This window comes from Drosophila suzukii, unplaced genomic scaffold (genome assembly GCF_043229965.1).
Source record: "Drosophila suzukii unplaced genomic scaffold, CBGP_Dsuzu_IsoJpt1.0 scf_6, whole genome shotgun sequence".
Taxonomy (NCBI): domain Eukaryota; kingdom Metazoa; phylum Arthropoda; class Insecta; order Diptera; family Drosophilidae; genus Drosophila; species Drosophila suzukii.
Window position 1 is genome coordinate 2669060 of NW_027255938.1, and position 20463 is coordinate 2689522.

At 37.6% G+C, this 20463-nt stretch overlaps 2 protein-coding genes across 2 annotated transcripts in view; one reads left to right on the forward strand and one right to left on the reverse strand.

Annotated features, from left to right (window-relative positions):
* The window catches only part of LOC139355003 (uncharacterized), an 86502-nt gene extending 68109 nt beyond the window's left edge, over positions 1-18393 (forward strand). The window contains exons 4-6 of the mRNA XM_070999271.1: positions 3040-3287; positions 3348-3516; positions 18134-18393. The gene's annotated coding sequence lies outside the window, so the exon portion shown is untranslated. The remainder of the gene's footprint in view (positions 1-3039; positions 3288-3347; positions 3517-18133) is intronic.
* Positions 2708-20463, reverse strand: part of LOC139355004 (techylectin-5B-like) — a 249180-nt gene continuing 231424 nt past the window's right edge. Inside the window, exon 3 of the mRNA XM_070999272.1 lies at positions 2708-2969. Coding sequence (XP_070855373.1) covers positions 2723-2969 — 247 coding nt within the window. The 3' untranslated portion in view covers positions 2708-2722. The remainder of the gene's footprint in view (positions 2970-20463) is intronic.

Sequence of the window (20463 nt, forward strand, 5' to 3'; positions counted from 1 at the left end):
TAAATCAATTCTTAAGCATAGGTTAGTCAATTATTTTGTAAATTTTAGTACGTAAGATAAGTTGTTGAATTGTACAAGTAGCCAGTAAAGGAAAAGTTAAAGGAAAAGGCAAACTTATTTTTGGATTAATCGATAGGTATTGACGAGAACAATACATTTCAGTTAAAATTCTTGTTCTAGCATTAAATCTGTAGGAGCCAGAGTTTTTGGCGGTTTGTGGGCATTAGAGTGGGCGTGGCACCCTCCTAAAAACAAACTTGCGCTGCGAAAGAAGCTCAGGAATCTGCATGCCAAATCCCAATAGCCTAGCTCTTATAGTTTCCTAGATCTCAGCGTTCATACGGACAGACGGACATGGCTAGATCGACTCGGTTAGTGATCCTGACCAAGAACTTAAAGATTTTATGGGGTCGGAAACGCTTCCTTCTGCCTGTTTCATACTTTCCGACGAATCTAGTATACCCTTTTAGTCTACGAGTAACGGGTATAATATCTATTTTTTGTCGGGATAATATTAGTCTAAATAACTGTTCTTATAAGACTCTTAATAAAATGTTATAAATAATTTTTACTTGCTGACGGAAAATATTAAAGTCTTAAATATATCTGTTGCGTATCTCTTTGGTTTGAATTTGGTTAGAATTTGTTCTTAAAAATGTTTTAAGGTTTCATTTTGTAATTATACAAATGAATTCTTCGACACAATGAAGAATGACAATGACACCGCAAACTCTTTAGAACAAGAGGAACCAATCGAATTCTAATATACGATCTCACTGTGCCTTTCGCTTTGGCAATGGATATTTAAGACTTATTTATTTTTGATTATTAAATACTTTTAATAATGGACTTTTCAAGAAAAGTCTTCGAATTACAGTTATTTAATTTGTATTTTTTTATATTTTTCAAGAAGAGAACCACTGTTTAACATTGTTTTCGGTGCAGGCCTATGGGCATTAAATTATGTTATGCATTTCTGCATACTTAGTTTTAGATCCTAACGTGTGGAATTTTGGGAAAGCGCGATATTTAATGTTTTGAATAAAAATATCTCAATTTTATTAATATGCACGACAATTAATTGATAAGATGCCCTCCTGCAGATTTGCATTTAGGTACTCATCATATCTCAAGTCAATGGACATGCACATTTAAGTAAACTGTTCACCTCTATTCACAAAAATTTAAAAGAAATTAACTAAAAGTATAAACGGGACTCCGAGTTACAAAATCATATAACTCTCTGTAAAAATATATCTGGAGCAACCTTAACATCATACAACGTTATTTTAATAAGTACCTTTTATTTCCAGTTTTCTTTATGGAGTACTTTTTTGACGGAAAATCAAAAGCTGGTTTATTATTTACATAACCTAGTGTTCAATCATCACCCTCTGAAACAGTTCGCTTATAACTTGGTTTAAAAAGCACAGGCACTTATGGCCCTAAACTTACTCAAATTTAGTCAAACATATGTTAAGTTTCTGATCCGTTACTTTTTAGGGTTATAGAAAAAATTCTATAAATTCCATCCCTCGAAGTACAAAGGTGGTCAGTGTCTTAAAAATTTCGTAAGAAACTTTTTTAAGTTGTAACGAACTGATTTTATTGGTCTGCTCGCTACAAGATTCGTGCGGCTGGCTCAGAAGATTGTGTGTTCTTCACGTTTTTCACTGCAGAGTTCAAAGTCCGGTGGAGTTCCGATATCCCCTTTTGCACACGGCACTCTTGCTCTGCCCGCCAAGTCTCCACTCTCTCGTTCTCCGCTCCTTGCTCTCCAAACTCTCTCATACTCCATCCTTGGCCCCTGAACTCTCTTATTCTCCATCTTTGGTCTCCAAACTCTCTTATTTTCCCACATTGGTCTCCAAACTCTCTTCTTCGCCGCGTATCTGGTAAGCGGACGGCCAACTGTTGCTGCTGCTGCTTAGATTTGTGGGGAGTTATTCAACTCCTCACAAAGTGCTTTTGAAATATTTTCATTTTCATTTCACACCACATGCAGCAAATAAGCTGTTTTCGCTAATAAGCCACCAAGTCGCTAGGGGCGCTATAGGATAGTTAGCGCTATAGGCTAGTTGGCGCTGTAGGTTAAGTGACGCTATAGATAAAGGACTTAGGTTGCACTAGGTGGCGCTATAGGCTGGGTGGGTTAATGCAAAAGCAGACTTGCTTTAAGCCTCCATCCCTCTCGCACAACAACAATGTGTTGTTTATAATTCATAACTGGGTCTAGAGTCTCGTACACCTAGAATCCCAGGCCGAACTCTGAAGAATTAAGTCTTAACTTAAAACATATGAATATTTTCTAAAGACTTCAACCTACCTCCAAGCTAGCTTGAAGTAACTTTTTAAAAGGGCACGTTGAAAATAATCTTTTTTTATTAGGCTAATAAATTTCCATGCTACAGTGAATTTAATTAATAAATTAAAAAATCTTGTAAGTGTATATTTACTATAAAAAATTCACGAAACATATTTTATTTGGATAACTATAAAAATAGTTATTTAACTACAAAAATTTAATTGTGAAAGGCGTATTAAAGTAGATTGATTGAAACGTCTTGAAGTTATACGTCCCCAACAATTTAGTGATTTTCTTCAATTAATCGTATCACAAATACCAGAGCTGGTAAAGTGGCAACTTTAACTTGGAAAAGCTTAGTTTACGAAACTTAAATGGTGTCACGCCTGGACAAACAAAAAAGAAAATTCTGTCGGTTTACGTCGCAATGAAGTATTTTTTTTTTGATATATATGTATATACAAATGGTAAACATACCTTTAACATGCTAGCGCAGTTCAGCGAGCTCCGATCATTATCCTTATTGTACGTCGAAAATGGACTGTTATTTGATCCATACCAAGGGTCATTTAAAGAGTCTCCAGCGTTGCCTTCATATCCGTCTATTTCAAGCTTATAATAATCTGCCTCTGAGTGTATTTTGAAATGTGAATACTGCGCATAACTAAAAAAAGGAAACAATTATTAAACTTAATAATTTCATATTCTTTATGGTATTTTTTTATTTCTTCCAGATTTCTCCGTAGGTGACACGGAATTGCCCGCAAGACTCGGTCCTTATGCCGAGACCTTATAACATTCTCCTGCATAACAAATAATTTAATATAGCACATACTACCGCCCAGCTATCTCATTAAGCTTTGCACCAGCGCTAGGGAGTTCATCCCTTGTCCTCGGTACATGACCCCCAGCCCTTTGATTTTGTTGTAGTAAATAGATGTGAATCAGACGAATATAAAATAAAACATCTTTTCCTCGAAAGGTCAGTTTATAGATATTTTAAATATATATTGCGGGAATCACCCTAACTATTCCTATCCAGACAAAGAGAACGACGAGCAGAAAGACGCGCCAAAGGAGGAAAAGACGAGAGCTACGACGATAACGACGATGACGAATGAGTGGCAGTATTTGTTAAGATCTGGTTCAAGCACAAGCAAATCAAACGACGCGAGGACGATCAAATTACTGTATGATATGGATACATTTAGGTATTTACAGCAGCCTATTTAGTTTCATATAGGGACACACTGTTCAGATTTCTACAATCTCAAAGCCAAAAACGCAAACCAGTTCCTATCTCTTTTCATTAAAGTGATCTATATCCATCACCCTCTTTGTAACAGAAATTACGCCTTATAAATTTAAGCAAGTCAGTCGATATCACTGTGGACGGTAGTACGTGTAGTGGCGATGCGCGCAAGAGAGCGTGCGAAGACAACTACTATATAGCCGCAGAATTGATAATCTGCCATTATGGTCCGATCTAAGAAGATTGCATACCAAGACTTTCAAAATATAGATTTGTTTGGGAGAAAAAGCGGTGAAAGTGTAAAAGTAAAAATTTAGAAAATTGGAGCTGCTGGTGGGGATACGGGAGCTGCTGGTGGGTACGGTGGGGATAAAAGCCGCCGGCTGTTTAGCTAGTTTTATTCTTACTGAGAACACGCGTCGAATGACGCCTCATTTGGTGAAATCCGATATCCCGTTCAAAAGTAATTCAAAAAACAAGAAAGAAAGTTAGCTTCGGCAAGCCGAAGCTTATATACCCTTGCAGCTATAATTATTAAATTTAAAAACACAAAAAATGATATTCCCAATAGTATAAGATAATAAGTCAAAAAACACCGAAGCTATAATTTGTTTCATATTATTTTCCTACCAATTTTCCGATCGTTCCTATGGCAGTTATATGATATAGTCGTCCGATTTTGATAAAATTAAATTCGAAATTCAGAACTAATTAAAAAATGTTATTTCCAAGCGTTGGAGGTTATATGTTGAAAAACACCGAAGCTATAATTTGTTTCATATTACTTTCCTACCAATTTTTCGATCGTTCCTATGGCAGCTATATGATATAGTCGTCCGATTTCGATAAAATTTAATTCGAAGTTCAAAACTAATTAAAAAATGTTATTTCCAAGCTTAGGAGGTTATATGCTAAAAAACACCAAAGATATAATTTTTTTAAATTTTTTTGTCCGATTATTCCTATGGGAGCTATATGATATAGTTGTCCGATCCGGCTGGTTCCGACTTATATACTAACTGCAAAAGATATAAGACTTTTGGGAAAGTTTTAGCCCGATAGCTTTAAAACTGAGAGACTAGTTTGCGTAGAAACGGACGGACAGACGGACATGGCTAGATCGACTCGTCTAGTCATGCTGATCAAGAATATATATACTTTTTGGGGTCGGAAACGTCTCCTTCACTGCGTTGCAAGCTTCTGACTGAAATCAATATACCCTCTGCAAGGGTATAACAAGATTTTCGTCTTCTTCCCATAATGAAAATGTTTGTCCCTTTGTTTGTGGTTTTGTATGCATCCCTTCTTAGTTTTAGGGTTTTGGAAACCCTATGGGTGTATAAAGTAGCTTGAATTAGAAACCGTTTGTTCTACGACTTTTGGAAAAAACATCTAGTGTAGCGGAAAATCCAAAAAAAAAAAATGCCTGATTTAAAATGCTTATAGTATCTAAACAACTAATGCTACATACATGTGCTGTATATCTCTGAAAAGATAATTTAATTTGCTAAATACTTTTCATATAGTAAAGTTGTCTGAATATAACAGATTTCGAGTTATGACAAAAAGTTATTTCTTAAAACCACTTTTTGACTATTTTGTCAAAACTGAGTCGAACGATATCTTTTTAGATTTCAAATCATATAGCCCTTAAGATTCCTCAACCTTTGATCTAAAACACAATTTGCCCTAAAAATTACCGTTTGGAAGATATTAAGCGATAAAAAGTGCAACTCGTTTACTAAATACTCCTTATACGAAATATTTCATAGTTATTGGAATAAGCAAGAAAAAAACCAATTTGATGATAAATATTCCTATTAGATTTTTTCAAACGGAAAATCTGTTATGGTTTTAGGGTCCCTTACTTGCATGAAGCTAATCGAAATAGGAAACTTGATCTATTTGTTCTACCACTTAGTCATCATATTGGGGTACTTAAACTCTTGTGCAATATTAACTTCTGATATCAAACAAAAACACCTCTTAACGAGGTAAAAAGTAGTGGCGAACACGCCCTTAACAAAAATTTCTGATATCAACAATTGTGACGAAAAATGATATTACATTCGATAAAATAAATAAACTATATTAAATTTATGTATTCGGCACGCTACAACAGAAAATTTACGTGTAGGTAAATAAATATTTACTGTTGCGGGTCAATCGATAGTCATTGACGAGACTAATACATTTCAGTTAACATTTTTCTTCTAGCATCAAAACTGTAGGAGCCACAGTTTTGGGCGGTTTGTGGGCGTTAGAGTGGGCGTGGCACATTGCTGAATCAAACTTGCGCTGCGTAAGAAACTCAGGAATCTGCATGCCAAATCTCAATAGCCTAGCTCTTATAGTTTCTGAGATCTCAGCGTTCATCCGGACAGACAGACAGACGGACAGGGCTAGATCGACTCGGCTAGTGATCCTGTTTAAGAATATATATACTTTATGGGGTCGGAAACGCTTCCTTCTGCCTGTTACGTACTTTCCGACGAATCTAGTATCCAGCAAGCCGATAAATCTTGATGAGGAAAGTCTAGTATCGTACTTTGTAGATGGCACCCCATATAGCAAGGTTCCCATTAGGGAACTTAAAGATGAAGTTTTCATTTACGAAAAGATGTAGGGTTAGGGAAATAAAGACATTTTTAACAAAATGCTTCAAGCTTAACAGCGAAGTCCATATTGCTTAGGATTGCAAAGGCGAAGTGATATAATACTAGTGCAACAAGAAAGGACACATCTCTAAAAATTGAGATGGGAATAAAGCAACTATTTCCATTAAGATAGAGCTTGCAAACGTGATGGAAGTGAAAGCTGCGAAGGGACTTACTTACAAAATGATGAAAGCTGAGGAAGTGACATTCATAGGAATTATTGATTTGGGATATGACTTGTGTTTAATGAGAGAGGACATTTTCAAAAGTTTTGAGGGCTTGAAGCTGAAGCTAGTAGTTAAGCACCTGAGAGGTATCGGCATGGGCGAACTTGTGACCGCAGGATGCTTCGACGTCGACCTTGAAGCAGATGGCGTATGGTTCTCGGTAACTTTCCATGTCGCTTAACAGATTGAACTCGAGTACGCTGCGATTGTGGGAAACGATGTGATACTATCAGTCCAAAAAGCAAAAAAAAAGAGACTTTGCATCGACATTTAATGGAATGTGGGTCACGGAGATAGTCGCTTCGCTTTAAGTTTTCTGGAAAGTTCTATTAAAAAATTCGAGGGCGCATACGACATTTCAGTTAGCGTCTGGAAAAGTGATTTTAAAGACCAGGCTGTACTCATAGATAAGCTAATCCTTGCATTAGCAGCGACCGTTATGTATACATCAATGTATATGCTCACAAATGTACTTGACTGTTAGCAGCGAGAGCGCGAGATAAGTTGCTTATGCATGCATTGTATGTGTGCGTACTCAGGATATATCCCATAAGTTGGGCTCGGAGGCGTGATCACATTTTGGTTGGCCACTTGAGTTTAACAGCCGGTACTTTTGTATTTCTTTAAGAACACTGTAACACAATGTAGGCATTGGTAAAATGTTACATGGATACTGCATCTCCCTCTTTTTGAAAAACAACGTAAAGTAATAAAGTTAAAATGAATATGTCTGAAAAATTGTATTGAAATTGTTTTCTAGTCATTGAAATTATCTTCTGGAAATTATATATTTGAAAATTTAAAAATTATAGAAATTATTTTGTATGGTAAAAATAAATAATAAAATTGGAAAACATTATATTATTCAAAACAAAAATGTTGTTTGAATTTTGGAATATCGTATTGTTATTATCATCAAAATTTTTTTTATATATATACATATATACTTCTGGACGGTATTTATTTTATGTACGGCCATACGGAAAAAATTGTACAAAAGTGAAATGAATTAAAAAAAAAAAAAATTTATAACCTATCCTTATGAACTTTTTGTTTTTGATATTATATTATCGTTATCTCCTATACCAATTACTGTATAATAAAACTTGATCTCTTATTTACAACTCAAAATCTAAGGAGTTTTTATCATAGTGACATTTTTGTTTTCTTTTATTTGATTCTAATATTAATCTGGCTCTTTTGAAAGCTTGTTCTAATCTAAACTTGGTTTCCTTTGCATAATCATATATCTTATAAATAAGTTATATTTTATCTATAATATTCAATTGTATTGGTAAATTCGAAGTCCTACCGAATACCACCTCATATGGACAATAATCATGTGCCATAGAGTGCGTCGTATTGAAACAATAAACAAATATTTTTTTGCCATACACTCCAATCCGTCTTATCAGTTGAAATGTATGTCCGTATAAATTCATTAAACGTTCTGTGGCTTCGTTCTACAGTTCCGACAGTTTCATGATGGTGTGCTAATATTTAGGTTTTCGCATAAGTGTTCTATTATAGAATTTTTGTATTCTGTTCCCATGTCCGTAATGAAGGGGTTTATTGGACCGTTCTTTAGAATAAATTCTTCGAATATAGCCTTTGCTACTGTTTTTGCATTTTTATTTTGTACTGGTACTGCAACAAGGTATTTTGACAGATCACATAATAAAGTGAATGAATATTCATTTTCTTGATCCGATTTCGCCAGGGGATCGATCGTATCAGCAATTACCTTATCGAATATCATTTGTAGGGTTTCAGTAAGTGATAAAGGAGTTTTAGTGTGTTTTGTCGTTTTTGACATTTAGCATTTTAACATGTTATGTCCTTCTTCATTCCTTTCCAATAGTAGTGTCTTTTGATTTTGACAAAGGTTTTTGTTATACCTGTATGTCCTCGTTGAATACACTACGTCATGTAGTGTAGACAACATTGCATCTTTTACATTATTATTTGTTACTAGGTTCACCGGGTTGAGAAGCGCTACTCTTAAAGATTTTAAAATTCTGTTGCCCATTTTATTTTAAATTATCTATTGAAATATTGTAAAAGATATTACCCCATGGTGCCATTTTAAGTTTCGTAATTTTTTGTTTACCGGCCTGCAGTTCAAGCCTTTGGAAAACCTAACCTAAGTCAAGGATTTGTCTACTTTCTTTTCTTGTGGTGACTTGTAATATAGTTGTTGTAAAATTTTGAAGATCTTTAATTGTTATTCTAGAAAATATTCTTGGACGTTGATGCACTATGGTCAGTAGAAACAAGTGGCCACGAAGTTATCTTTTCCCTTTAGATACTCGAATGTGAAGTCATATTCCTCTAATTTAGATCCGCGTGCATGTGAGTTTTGAACTAGGATTGACCATTGAAAATAGCTATGTTAGCCGTCTGTGATCAGTTTTAACTGTAAAATGTTTGCCATGTGTTCAGGCCCGTTGTCCGGCTAATCTGGACCTCGCCACCGCTATCCCGTTGCAGCGCTCTCCCAGTGCACCGTTCTCCCGCTCTGGTCCCATCTCCCCGCCATGAAGTCTCCACTGCTTCAGTCAGTACGAATATTGTCACTAGAGTGAATAAATCGCGATCGCTCCCCTGACTTATATTGTTATAATCCCGGGGTATTTTCGCTCTTCGAATGTTCTCTCCCAGACAGCCCAGCAGCAGTCCGCGGCACCCGCCACGAAGCCAGCCGTATCGCCCAGCCGCCAGCGCAAATCAACGCTGCCGCCTTCCAGCTTCACCCCAGCGACCGTAAGCCACACAAGATAGCTTTATACTTAATTCACTAAACAGACAATTAGATCTTGCATTTGTATTAGATCCGTCTGAAGTCACGGTATCTAAAATTGACCCACTAATTGTGCAAGAAGACCGGTATCATCCCATATTGGAACTTACAATTTGTCTTCCCTGCGTTGATACCCTCTTTCCTTTTTCGAACTAAAAGTAGATGATTTCGTAAATGTGGCTATAATAAACTCAGCAACATGATTTCTCTATATAACTGGACAAATTTATATAATTGCTTGGATATTGAAAGTGCTATGGAACTATTTTATAGTGTCCTAAACTCTTTTTTCTGTGAATGTGATTCTGATAGTTTTCCTCCTAAGTTAGACAGGCCTCCTTGGCTTACCAATCAAAGACTTAGAAACCTAAAAACAAACTTCTATAAAAAGTTCAAAAAGTCGGGTAAGCCATCCGATTTTTCAAGATATGTGGTGGCTCGTACTAATTGTAATGTACTTAACAGTTATTGCTATTCCATGTATTTGAACCGATGTAAATTTGAATTTTCAAATGATCCGAGGCAGTTTTACAACTTTGTTAATGCTAAGCTCAAGTCTTCAGCATTGCCATCATCAGTGAGATTAAACTCTATTGAGGCATATACGGATCTTGCAGATTTATTTGTTTATTTATGTAATTTATTTACTTATATTCTAATTCTAGCTACCTGAATCACCTAAACAGGGCAAATTTTATTCTTTCTTCTGTAATTACCGAGTGTTCTCTCTTAAGTGACTTAGAAACTATAACGCCAAACTATTCTCCAGGGCTAGATGGACTCCCTGGGTATGTGCTTCAGTTTTGTGCCCGAACTATTTGTAAACCCATTCTGAAACTGTTTCATTTGTCTATCTCATCATCTGTTTATCCTACTATCCGGAAAGATTCTTTTATTACTCCACTCCAAAAAAAGGGTGCGAAGGTGAATATTCAGAACTATAGAGGAATCTCAAAATTGTCTGAAATACCTAAACATTTGAACGCATTATTACCTCTCATTTGCAACATTTGTGCTCCTCTTTGATATCTCCGTGTCAACATGGTTTTGTTAAGCGAAGATCGACCACCACCAACCTGCTCAAGTCGACATCTTTTGTAATAGATGGATTTAACAAAATATTGCAGACAGACGTTATATATACAGATTTTAGTAAAGTCTTTGACTCTGTAAACCACTCTCTTCATTTATTCAAATTAGATCAGCTCGGGCTTCCGAATATCCTGTTAACTTGGATTTCAAGTTATTTGAATGGTAGATCTCAGAGGGTTAAATTCAAAAATGCTGTTTAAATTATGATTTAAGTGACATCTGAAGTCCCTCAGGGCAGTCATTTAGGCCCTTTGCCTTTTTACTCTGCTTATAAATGATCTTCCCTCTATCGTAACTCACTCTCGTATACTAATGTCACCAGCATACATTAGTATACGAGAGTGAGTTACGATAGAGGGAAGATCATTTATAAGCAGAGTGCTTTGTTTATCATATAATAATAAAGGGTCTGGTTTCTGCTTGCAGTCAGGTATTAATAGATTCCAGGAATGGTGTCAGTACAACCTTTTGAACTTAAACTATCTTAAATTCGAGCTGAAGGCCCACGTCGCCATTGCTCAACATCATTGCTAGCTGATAATTTCAATTATTTGTTAGCTCTTTATAAATAAATAAATAAATAAACAACGTAATGACTTTCTATAGGGGTACGTCAATGTTCATGAGTTACTCTCTTCAAAACATGTCCCTGGACCGAAAACACTCAGTTGACGATTTAACACCTTGATCGTAAACTTAAATTTGAGTCCCACATATCCTCTACTGTAAATAAAGATATGAGTGTTCTTGGGTTTATAAAGCGTTGGCCTAAGAATTTGATGATCCTTGGTGTCGTTTGGGCCACTTGTTTGTACTGCTCTTAGTGCATCAACGTTCAACAATATATTGCCGATTTTTCCGACTCCCTTTTGTGTGCATATTAATGTACAACAAATTTAATTGCAGTTGGCCGTACATCCATACATGCTTATATAAAAATGGAAGGAAACAACTACCAAGCATAAAAAATATTGTGCAAGTACATGCCAAGCATACAGTGAGAATTATTTAAAGTCCAGTGTTCTGGCAATTCAGGCCCCTAAAACTTTCCAAGATTTTCTCACTGTCTATTCGCAGCCACATAAATACTTGCACATATTTTTCTTTTCTCCAAATACAGTCCACGAAAAATCGAAAATGTCCACCACAACACATATCCTTCCGGTTATATATAATGAAATAAAAACAAGGAAGAAAGCTATAGCCGAGTACCTCGAATATCAGATACCCGTTACTCAGCTAAAGGGATCAAAGGGGAATGGAGATATGTAAGCAATAAAGCGAGATTGAAATGCGCCACCTACCCGCGACCTTAATATATGGTTATGTGGGCGGTAGACAGATTTAGGCGCTATGGGCGTTACAATGAGCGTGGCAAACTTTTTTTGGATCAATCGATAGGTATTGACGAGACTAATACTTTTTACCTATCTAGAATGAAAATTGTGGGCGCCACAGACCTGGGCGGTTTGTGGGTAACAAACTTGCGCTGCGTACAAAGCTACGAATTCTAAATCTGAAATCCCAATTCTCTATATTTTATAGTGTAGTATGTTAACATATCGAATGCACACTGTATTTAGTGTTACGCATTAATATTATAACATTCACATTGTAGCACTTGGCCACAATATGTATACATACACATATTCAAGTCCCAAACAGTTCTTCAAGTGCCCGGTAATATAATCGCCGTTGAGTGCACTGGGACTGGTCAATGCTGAGTCTGCACATTTGACATGCGCGACCGCTCTGTCACCATGTGAACATAAGACCTCTCCTCTGCCGCGGCGACTCTTCGCCAGCAGCTACTAATACATACGTCTATACATAAGCGTTGAACGCTACTCTGCCGGCGTCTCTGGTGGCGCAGCTACACCAAAGTTAAAGTTAAGAATTATTCAATTAAGAGAACTGAAACGAAAAGGTTGGCCTACACAAATTATTTGGACAACATATTACAATAGTTTTCGAGATATCCGCGCTCATATCTACGAATTTTTTAAGTTTGTGGGCGTTAATGTGGGCGTGGCAAACTTTTTTTTGGGTCAATCCATAGGTTTTGATAAGAACAATACACTTCAGTTAAAATTTTTATTTTAGCATCAAAACTGTAGGAGCCACAGTTTTGGGCGGTTTGTGGGCGTTAGAGCGGGGGTGGCAGCATGCGCTGCTCAAGAAACTCAGGAATCTGCATGCCAAATCGCAATAGTCTATCTCTTTTAGTTTCCAAAATCTCCGCGTTCACACGGACAGACGGACCTGGCTTGATCGACTAGGCTTATCATCCTGATCAAGAATATACATATATATATATATAAAAAAACACCTCTTCACGAGGTAAAAAGTAGTGGCGAACGCGTCTTTGACAAAAATTTATAATATCAACAATTGTGACGAAAAATGATATTACATTCGATAAAATAAATAAACTATATTAAATTTATGATTTCGGCCCGCAAAAGTAAATATTTATTAACCTACACGTAAATTTTCTGTTATAGCGTGCCGAATACAAAAATTTAATATACTCGCAGTTTGTTTATTTTAGAATTTTAGCTCATTTTTCGTCACAATTGTTGATATCAGACATTTTTGTTAAGGGCGCGTTCGCCACTACTTTTTCAACAAATGAGGTGTCATTCGACGCGTATGCTCAGTAAGAATAAAACTAGCTAAACAGCCGGCGGCTTTTATCCCCACCGTATCCAGCAGCTCTAATTTTCTAAATCTTTACTTTTACACTTTCACCACTTTTTCTCCCAAACAATTCTATATTTCGAAAGTCTTGGTATGCAATCTTCTTAGTTAGTGCGATAACTTTCGATTGGTGTATCACACTTTACGATCGGACCATAATGGCAGATTTTCAATTCTGCGTCTATATATAGTAGTTGTCTTCGCACGCTCTCTTGCGCGCTCGCCACTACGTGTACTGCCGCCCACAGTGATATATATATGGGGTCGGAAACGCTTCCTTCTGTCTGTTACATACTTTCCGACGAATCTAGTATACCCTTTTACTCTACGAGTAATGGGTATAATTACACCAACGGACGTGATAAACTTTGTTGGTCAGTGTTTTTTATTTAACAACCACCAAACTAAGTAGTATTTTTTTTGGTACTTGGTATTTGCTATTTTTATCTTCCCCGGAATATTAAATAAAACCAATAAATACCACTACTCCACTGGTACTAAATAACAAACAAATAGCATCCTCAGGCCAACAACTTATTAGCATATTTCGGTATTTTTTCTTCACTCAAAAGTTTAAGTAATGGCGAAATAATTATATTACTCCATCGGGGACTATAATATATGGTACATACATATATGGTAAATTCGCCCCCTCAAATTATTTCAAAGGAAAAAATAACACCAGCACTAAAAAAAAATACCAAACTCGGTCCCAATTATACCCTACTACAACTACATTTACCAAAAAGGATAAGTACCTTAGATTTTTCCATGGGTGATATACAAACATCTTTATCAACGGCTATTAAGGCTATTGCTTTGTCGTTTACGAAAGATGCGGTTCTCAAATCGCGGATATGATAGCCCAAGCTCCGCAAATTCAAGCTGTTTATACCAAGACCCACATTTCATCTGGCTGTCGGATGCCTCCGTGCGATTATCTGCGTTGGCCGACCTTTAGGGATCGGTTTACGGCCATTTATAAAAATAATCCAAGGCTAACGCCGGTCGAAAAACTGTTTTACCTGATAGAAAAAACAAGCGGCGATGCACACAACATAGTTTCGGACATTCCCCTAACCGACGATGGCTTTCGCTCAGCCTGGGCTAATATTGCTGAGCGTTTCGAAAACAGGCGAGTTCAATGTGCAGTCCATTAATAAGGAGTCTAGGTCAGCTATCCGTGAACTTTAAAGCACTTTAAGCGCACGCTATCCTGCACAACAAGGCCGATATTCAGACGTGGTAGGAGCTCAACGCATTCCTTACAGAGCGTCACCGAACCTTAGGAGTCATAAATGACGTTCGACCGTCAGATTCGAGTCAATATCAGCCGAAAGCAACCGCCTCCAGTGTAGCTTCTCGAAGAATAAATTCTTACGAGACAATGGTAGCACCCAAGCCCAAAGGATGTGACCTTTGTAAGAAGTATAACCATCCTGTCCGCACATATGCACGATTTCTCCAGATGACGGTCGATGAGCGGTCGGCATAAATAAAAAGAGAAAGCAGCTCTGTCTGAACTGCTTCGCACGAGAACATCAGCTGCGTGATTGCACTCATAGCACTCATAGTTGCTTAACGTGCCGCGGCCGCCATCACACCATACTACACAGAGGCAACTCCTCCCCATCGCCTTCCAATCCTTCTCCGAGACCCAGATCAAGACCAAATGCAGCCGTTGCCACCGCTATCGGGTCCACGGACTTTACAGTCCGAAATTACTTTGCGACGGGGTATAGATTTTCTTGCTGGGCACCGCCACAATTGACGTCTGTTACCTGAGGACGAATTTTAAAGCTCGTGCCATGATAGATTCAGGATCGGAGGCAACATTTATTTCTGAGGGGCTGTTGAAATTAATTAAGTTGCCTTACGAAGTCATCCGAGCCCAAGTATCAGGCTTAAACCAGACAGTATCCGCTGAATCCAAAAAGCTCTGTCAGTTTACCATCCATTCTCCGAACAGGCCTAGTTTGCAAATAAACACGATTGCCTGTGTTCTTCCGCAATTAGCTGGAAACCTCCCATCTCGTCCGACTCCGTGCCTGCTCCAAGGCAAAATCAGATTTCAGCCTTTTCCACGCGAATTTCGCACACATTTGACACATCCCTGGATAAACTTCGCACCAAGTTTTTGGAGATGGATGATCTATCAGTACAAGTGGCAAAAGAATCCGATCTGACCTGCGAGGAAAATTTTCTCCGGACGACTATGAGAGACGATAACGGCAGGAAAGTCGTAAGACTTCCGGTTCGTGATCCTGAAAACGAAAATCCGCCCTCGGTCACTCCAGATCCTTCGCGTTGTCGCAGTACCTAAGAACCGAGCAACGCCTAAGGAAGGACAGTCAGCTGAAAACCAAATACGATTCCGTGATTCATGAGTATCTCGACCTCCATCACATGAAAGAAGTCCGTCCTACCCATAATTCTGCCAGTTATTACCTTCCGCATCATGCCGTGCCGGAAATTACGAACACCGAGCTGCGAGTGATATTCTATGCTTCCAGCCCTTTAGAGAATGGGCTCAGTTTAAATGATATCCTTCATGCTGGCCCAGTCTTCAGTCCGATCTAACCATCCAGATCCTGAAGTGGCGATATTTCCGATACGTCTACAGTTCCGATATCGAGAATATGTATCGACAGGCACATTCGAGATTTTGAATTACCGACAGTACCTTTTGGAGTCAACTGAGCGCCATTCCTGACGATTCAAGTCCTGCAATCTGGAACTGGAAAGCAATCACCGCTTTCAGGGGTCCGTCAAGAGGCCTAGGGCGTGTCCGCCGCTAAACAGCTCAAGACCATATGTACTCAGCGCAGGTATTTTTCTGAAGAGTACGGCTGCTTTAGTCAGAAGCGTCCTGTGCCCGCAAGTTCGATTCTGTCCCTGATCCCCTTTCTAGACCAGAAAGGGATAATCAGTTTGCCTTATGATGAACGACATCCCATAATCCTACGAATGTTAACTCACGTGGCTCCTGGTACAATGTACGCATATTATTACATTACATGGTGGTAACCAGTAAGTGGTACGTCTCACCAGGTCCAGATATTGGGTTCCGAGAATAAAGAACTAGACGAAGGCAGTGATTAACTCCTACAAGGTCTGCGTTTTCCACAAAAAGAGATTGCAAATGCAGATGATCTGAAGTTTTCCGAAAGAGCGAGTGTCTTTTCCCGTCCGTTCACGTTCACAGGGATGGACTACGCCGGCCGTTTTGATAGAAAAAACAAAGAGGAACGATATAGTCAGTGGTATGGAAACGCGGATTCTGGGACACTTAGCATATTAATGGCCTCCGACCCCTTCCCCCCTCATTAACGTATGCGGGTTCTGGGACAATTAGCATAATCCAATAAATTAACTGATTTTAATGGGCTTTGAAGTCATAAAAATGTCACGATCATGTCTATTAATTGCCCCCATCGCCCCCACATCCCCATGTGACAATATTGATCATGTATCCTTCCCCTTATTATGTGGAGAAAGGTGCACGTGAGAAAGGTCGCACAACCATAGTATCCAAAGGTTGTTATCTTAGAGGAACATATCCGATCATGTTGGGGAATGGTGTGATCACGTACCTTTTGCCTCATTATCACAGGTGTGAAAGGTCGCACACCCAAAGTATTCAAAGATGGTTATCTTAGAGGAACATTATCACAGGTGTGAAAGGTCGCACACCCAAAGTATTCAAAGATGGTTATTTTAGAGGAACATGTCCGATCATGTTGGGGAATAATGTTTTCTACGAGTGTAAAACTAATTTAGAAATCAAAAGAACCCCAATAAAATAAATCTCACAAGTTAATGATTCTCAGATGTGGAATATTTTCAAATACACATTTTTGTTTCCGCCCCAGAACGATTAACTGGTAAATTGTCTAAGATTCTCTCCTTTCCACAAATGGGTCATAAACATGTCATAAAAGGGATTCAAGCAAGAGCTACCCGAACAAGCGCACCTGTCAAAGGGACACATGCACAACCCAGAAGGCGCACGCTCATTGACAAGATCATGGGCCTCACGCCAACGACCTCACGGCTGACTGCTAACTCTAATACGTTCCCATAATAGGGGTTGAAATCACGACCGCGCAACAACTCGCAAGTACCTGACATATCTCAGTCAAGAAAATATTTTCCATTCTCCGTACCCGTAATTTTAACTCGAAATAAAAAGTCAAAAGTTTATTTTGTAGCAAAATAATACATTTATTCATTTATTTTGGTATTGCGAACTTGCTTTATTATGTTATTTAATCATTTTCATTCTTTTTTTTAGATTATAGTATTTATTCATAGTGTTGAGTGCTTCCTTTTTGTAATCCGAAATTCGATGGCATACACAAGTATCAACTCCCTCAGTGGCTGCATCATTGCTCCACACGCAGGTGTCCATATGATTTCCATGAATATATGTTTTCATATTACCTCGTTCACATTCAAAGAGTTTTGATTGTATGAACTGGAACCGTACATAGTGTGCGTTGAACAGAATTCCGTCAAATACATTCAGATAGTTATCTATTTTAACTGAAAGCATGTTGTCTATCTAAGTCGAGAATCTCGTCTAACCCTTTTAAATATGCTTACACAATTTATAAGGAAATTTTATACAGGTTTTAATCTTCTTCTTTTACCCAAAAATATGCATTCTTGAAATTCAACAAATGAAAATCTTTGATTTTTCCTCTTCTTTTGTCCAAAAATGTGCATTCTCGAAATTCAACAAATGAAAATCTTTGTTTTTTCCCAAGCTCGAAATAATTTTTTCCAAACTGTCCCCTAAAAAATGACCTTTCCTTTCCCACCTGCAGCAAAGTATGTACGACCTCTTCTAACCAACCCTCTCCTTTATTCTATGATTTTGTGTCTCCTTTATCGATTTTATGGTGTCCTATTGGTTACACTTGTATCAAATATTTTTCAAAATCAATACTTCTCATCTCTTCTTACCAATGAATAGTCGATGTAACCTACTAGAATTGGACATTACATGTACATTAAAAATGTTTCAAGGTAAATTCTTTTATTTATTTTTATCTCTTTTAAGAAATTAAATAATTTGTAAATATTTCTCTTTCAAAGACTAATGACTGCTCAAAGAGGAAATCAGAGAAGGGCGCCATTTTTCTGCAATGTGTGTTTGAATTTTTCCGGAACCCAGGAAGCTGCATTGAAACACAAGACGCTCTGCAGTAGGAAGGTTTCAAAGATGCCGCACCCCCAGAATAACACACTGGAATTTACTTAAGTTCAACATCAACTTCAAGTTCCATTTGTTGTCTACGCGGATTTTGAATGCATTCTGGAACCAAAAAATTTTGAAGTGAGCCCCAAATTATTTAATATTAATGAACATATTCCAATATCATATGCGTATTATATAAAGTGTGCTTTTGATTCTAAACTAGATAAATTTGTTTTAAAAACGGGAAAAAATTGAGGAATTAGTTTTTTAAATTCATTAATAAAAAAATTTAATTGAATTGAGTGATGACTACTTACATAAAAAAGTTCCTATGAAAATGACTTTGAATGACCAGAAAAAATTTGATAATTCATTGAATTGATCTATTTGTCAGAGAGATTTAGGGACTGATAGGGTTAGAGATCATTGTCATTTCACAGGTCGCTTTAGAGGTGCAGCCCACTCTAAATGTAACTTGCATTGTAAAGTTAACAAATTCAGACCAGTATTTTTTCATAATTTTAATTTTTAATTTTATTTATTCAAGAGTTGGGAAAGACTCTCGGTGAAATTTCCGTAATACCAATAAATAAGGAAAACTATATTTCTGTCTCAAAGAAAATAAAAAGTTTAAATGGAAATAGTTTTGAAATTCGTTTTAGTAGTAGGGAAAGATGGCTTCTGGGACAATTAGCATATTAATGGCCCCCGGCCCCCCCTCCCCCCTCATTAACGTATGCGGGTTCTGGGACAATTAGCATAATTCAATAAATTAACTGATTTTAATGGGCTTTGAAGTCATAAAAATGTCACGATCATGTCTATAAAGAGTAAAATTAATTGCCCCCATCGCCCCCACATCCCCATGTGACAATATTGATCATGTATCCTTCCCCTCATTATGTGCAATTAATGGTCAGGCGAAAAACGTGTACGTGAGAAAGGTCGCACAACCATAGTATCCAAAGGTTGTTATCTTAGAGGAACATATCCGAACATGTTGGGGAAAGGTGTGATCACGTACCCTTTTGCCTCATTATCACAGGTGTTGCTGTGCACGTGTGAAAGGTCGCACACCCAAAGTATTCAAAGATGGTTATCTTAGAGGAACATGTCCGATCATGTTGTGTAATAATGTTTCCTATGATTGTAAAACTAATTTAGAAATCAAAAGAACCCCAATAAAATAAATCTCACAAGTTAATGATTCTCAGATCTGGAATATTTTCAAATACACATTTTTGTTTCCGCCCCAGAACGTTTAACTGGTAAATTGTCTAAGATTCTCTCCTTTCCACAAATGGGTCATAAACATGTCATAAAAGGGATTCAAGCAAGAGCTACCCGAACATGCGCACCTGTCCATTACCTGACCGCAATAAAAGGGACACATGCACAAGTCTGAAGGCGCACGCTTATTGACAAGCACAATAAAAAAGACAGATGCACAAGCCGGAAGGCGCACGCTCATTGACAAGATCATAGGCCTCACGCCAACGACCTCACGGCTGACTGCTAGCTCTATTACGTCCCATAATAGGGGTTGAAATCACGACCGCGCAATAACTCGCAAGTAGCTGACATATCTCAGTCAAGGAAATATTTTTCATTCTCCGTACCTGTAATTTTAACTCGAAATACAAGGTCAGAAGTTTATTTTGTAGCATAATAATACATTTATTAATATATTTTGGTATTGCGAACGTCTTTTATTATATGTCGGATTGGTTTTTCTGATTTAAATGAAAAGTCCCACTAATTGTAATTTTAGTATAATATGTTTATAGTTTTATTTAAAAGGAATAGTGATAAGTAGTTCTGGTTATAGTTTTAGGTAATTAATAAGGATTTTAACAGCGTTTTTAGATTATTACTCGCGTCGTTCTTTTGCTTCGTATATATTTCACGTCTTTCTTCTTCGTCTCTCTCTTTCTAAGTGCTTGTACAAGACTTCCTTTTTCACCACGCCAATAATTAGTAGTGCTGTTCATCTGTGGTGGGTTCGGTTGACAAGGATGCCAGACCTATTTCCACAACTCGGCCATCCTTCTCGGAGGATATTTTCATCCATGGCTTCATATACTAGCGACAATATCGCCAACTTTGTATGTTGCTGCTGGTCTACGTCTGAGGTTGTATGAGGGCTTGTTTTCATTCTGCATAGCCAGGATCTGTTGCTTTGCAGCTTTGCGGATCTCGTCTCGATTGTCCTGAAACATTTGTATCA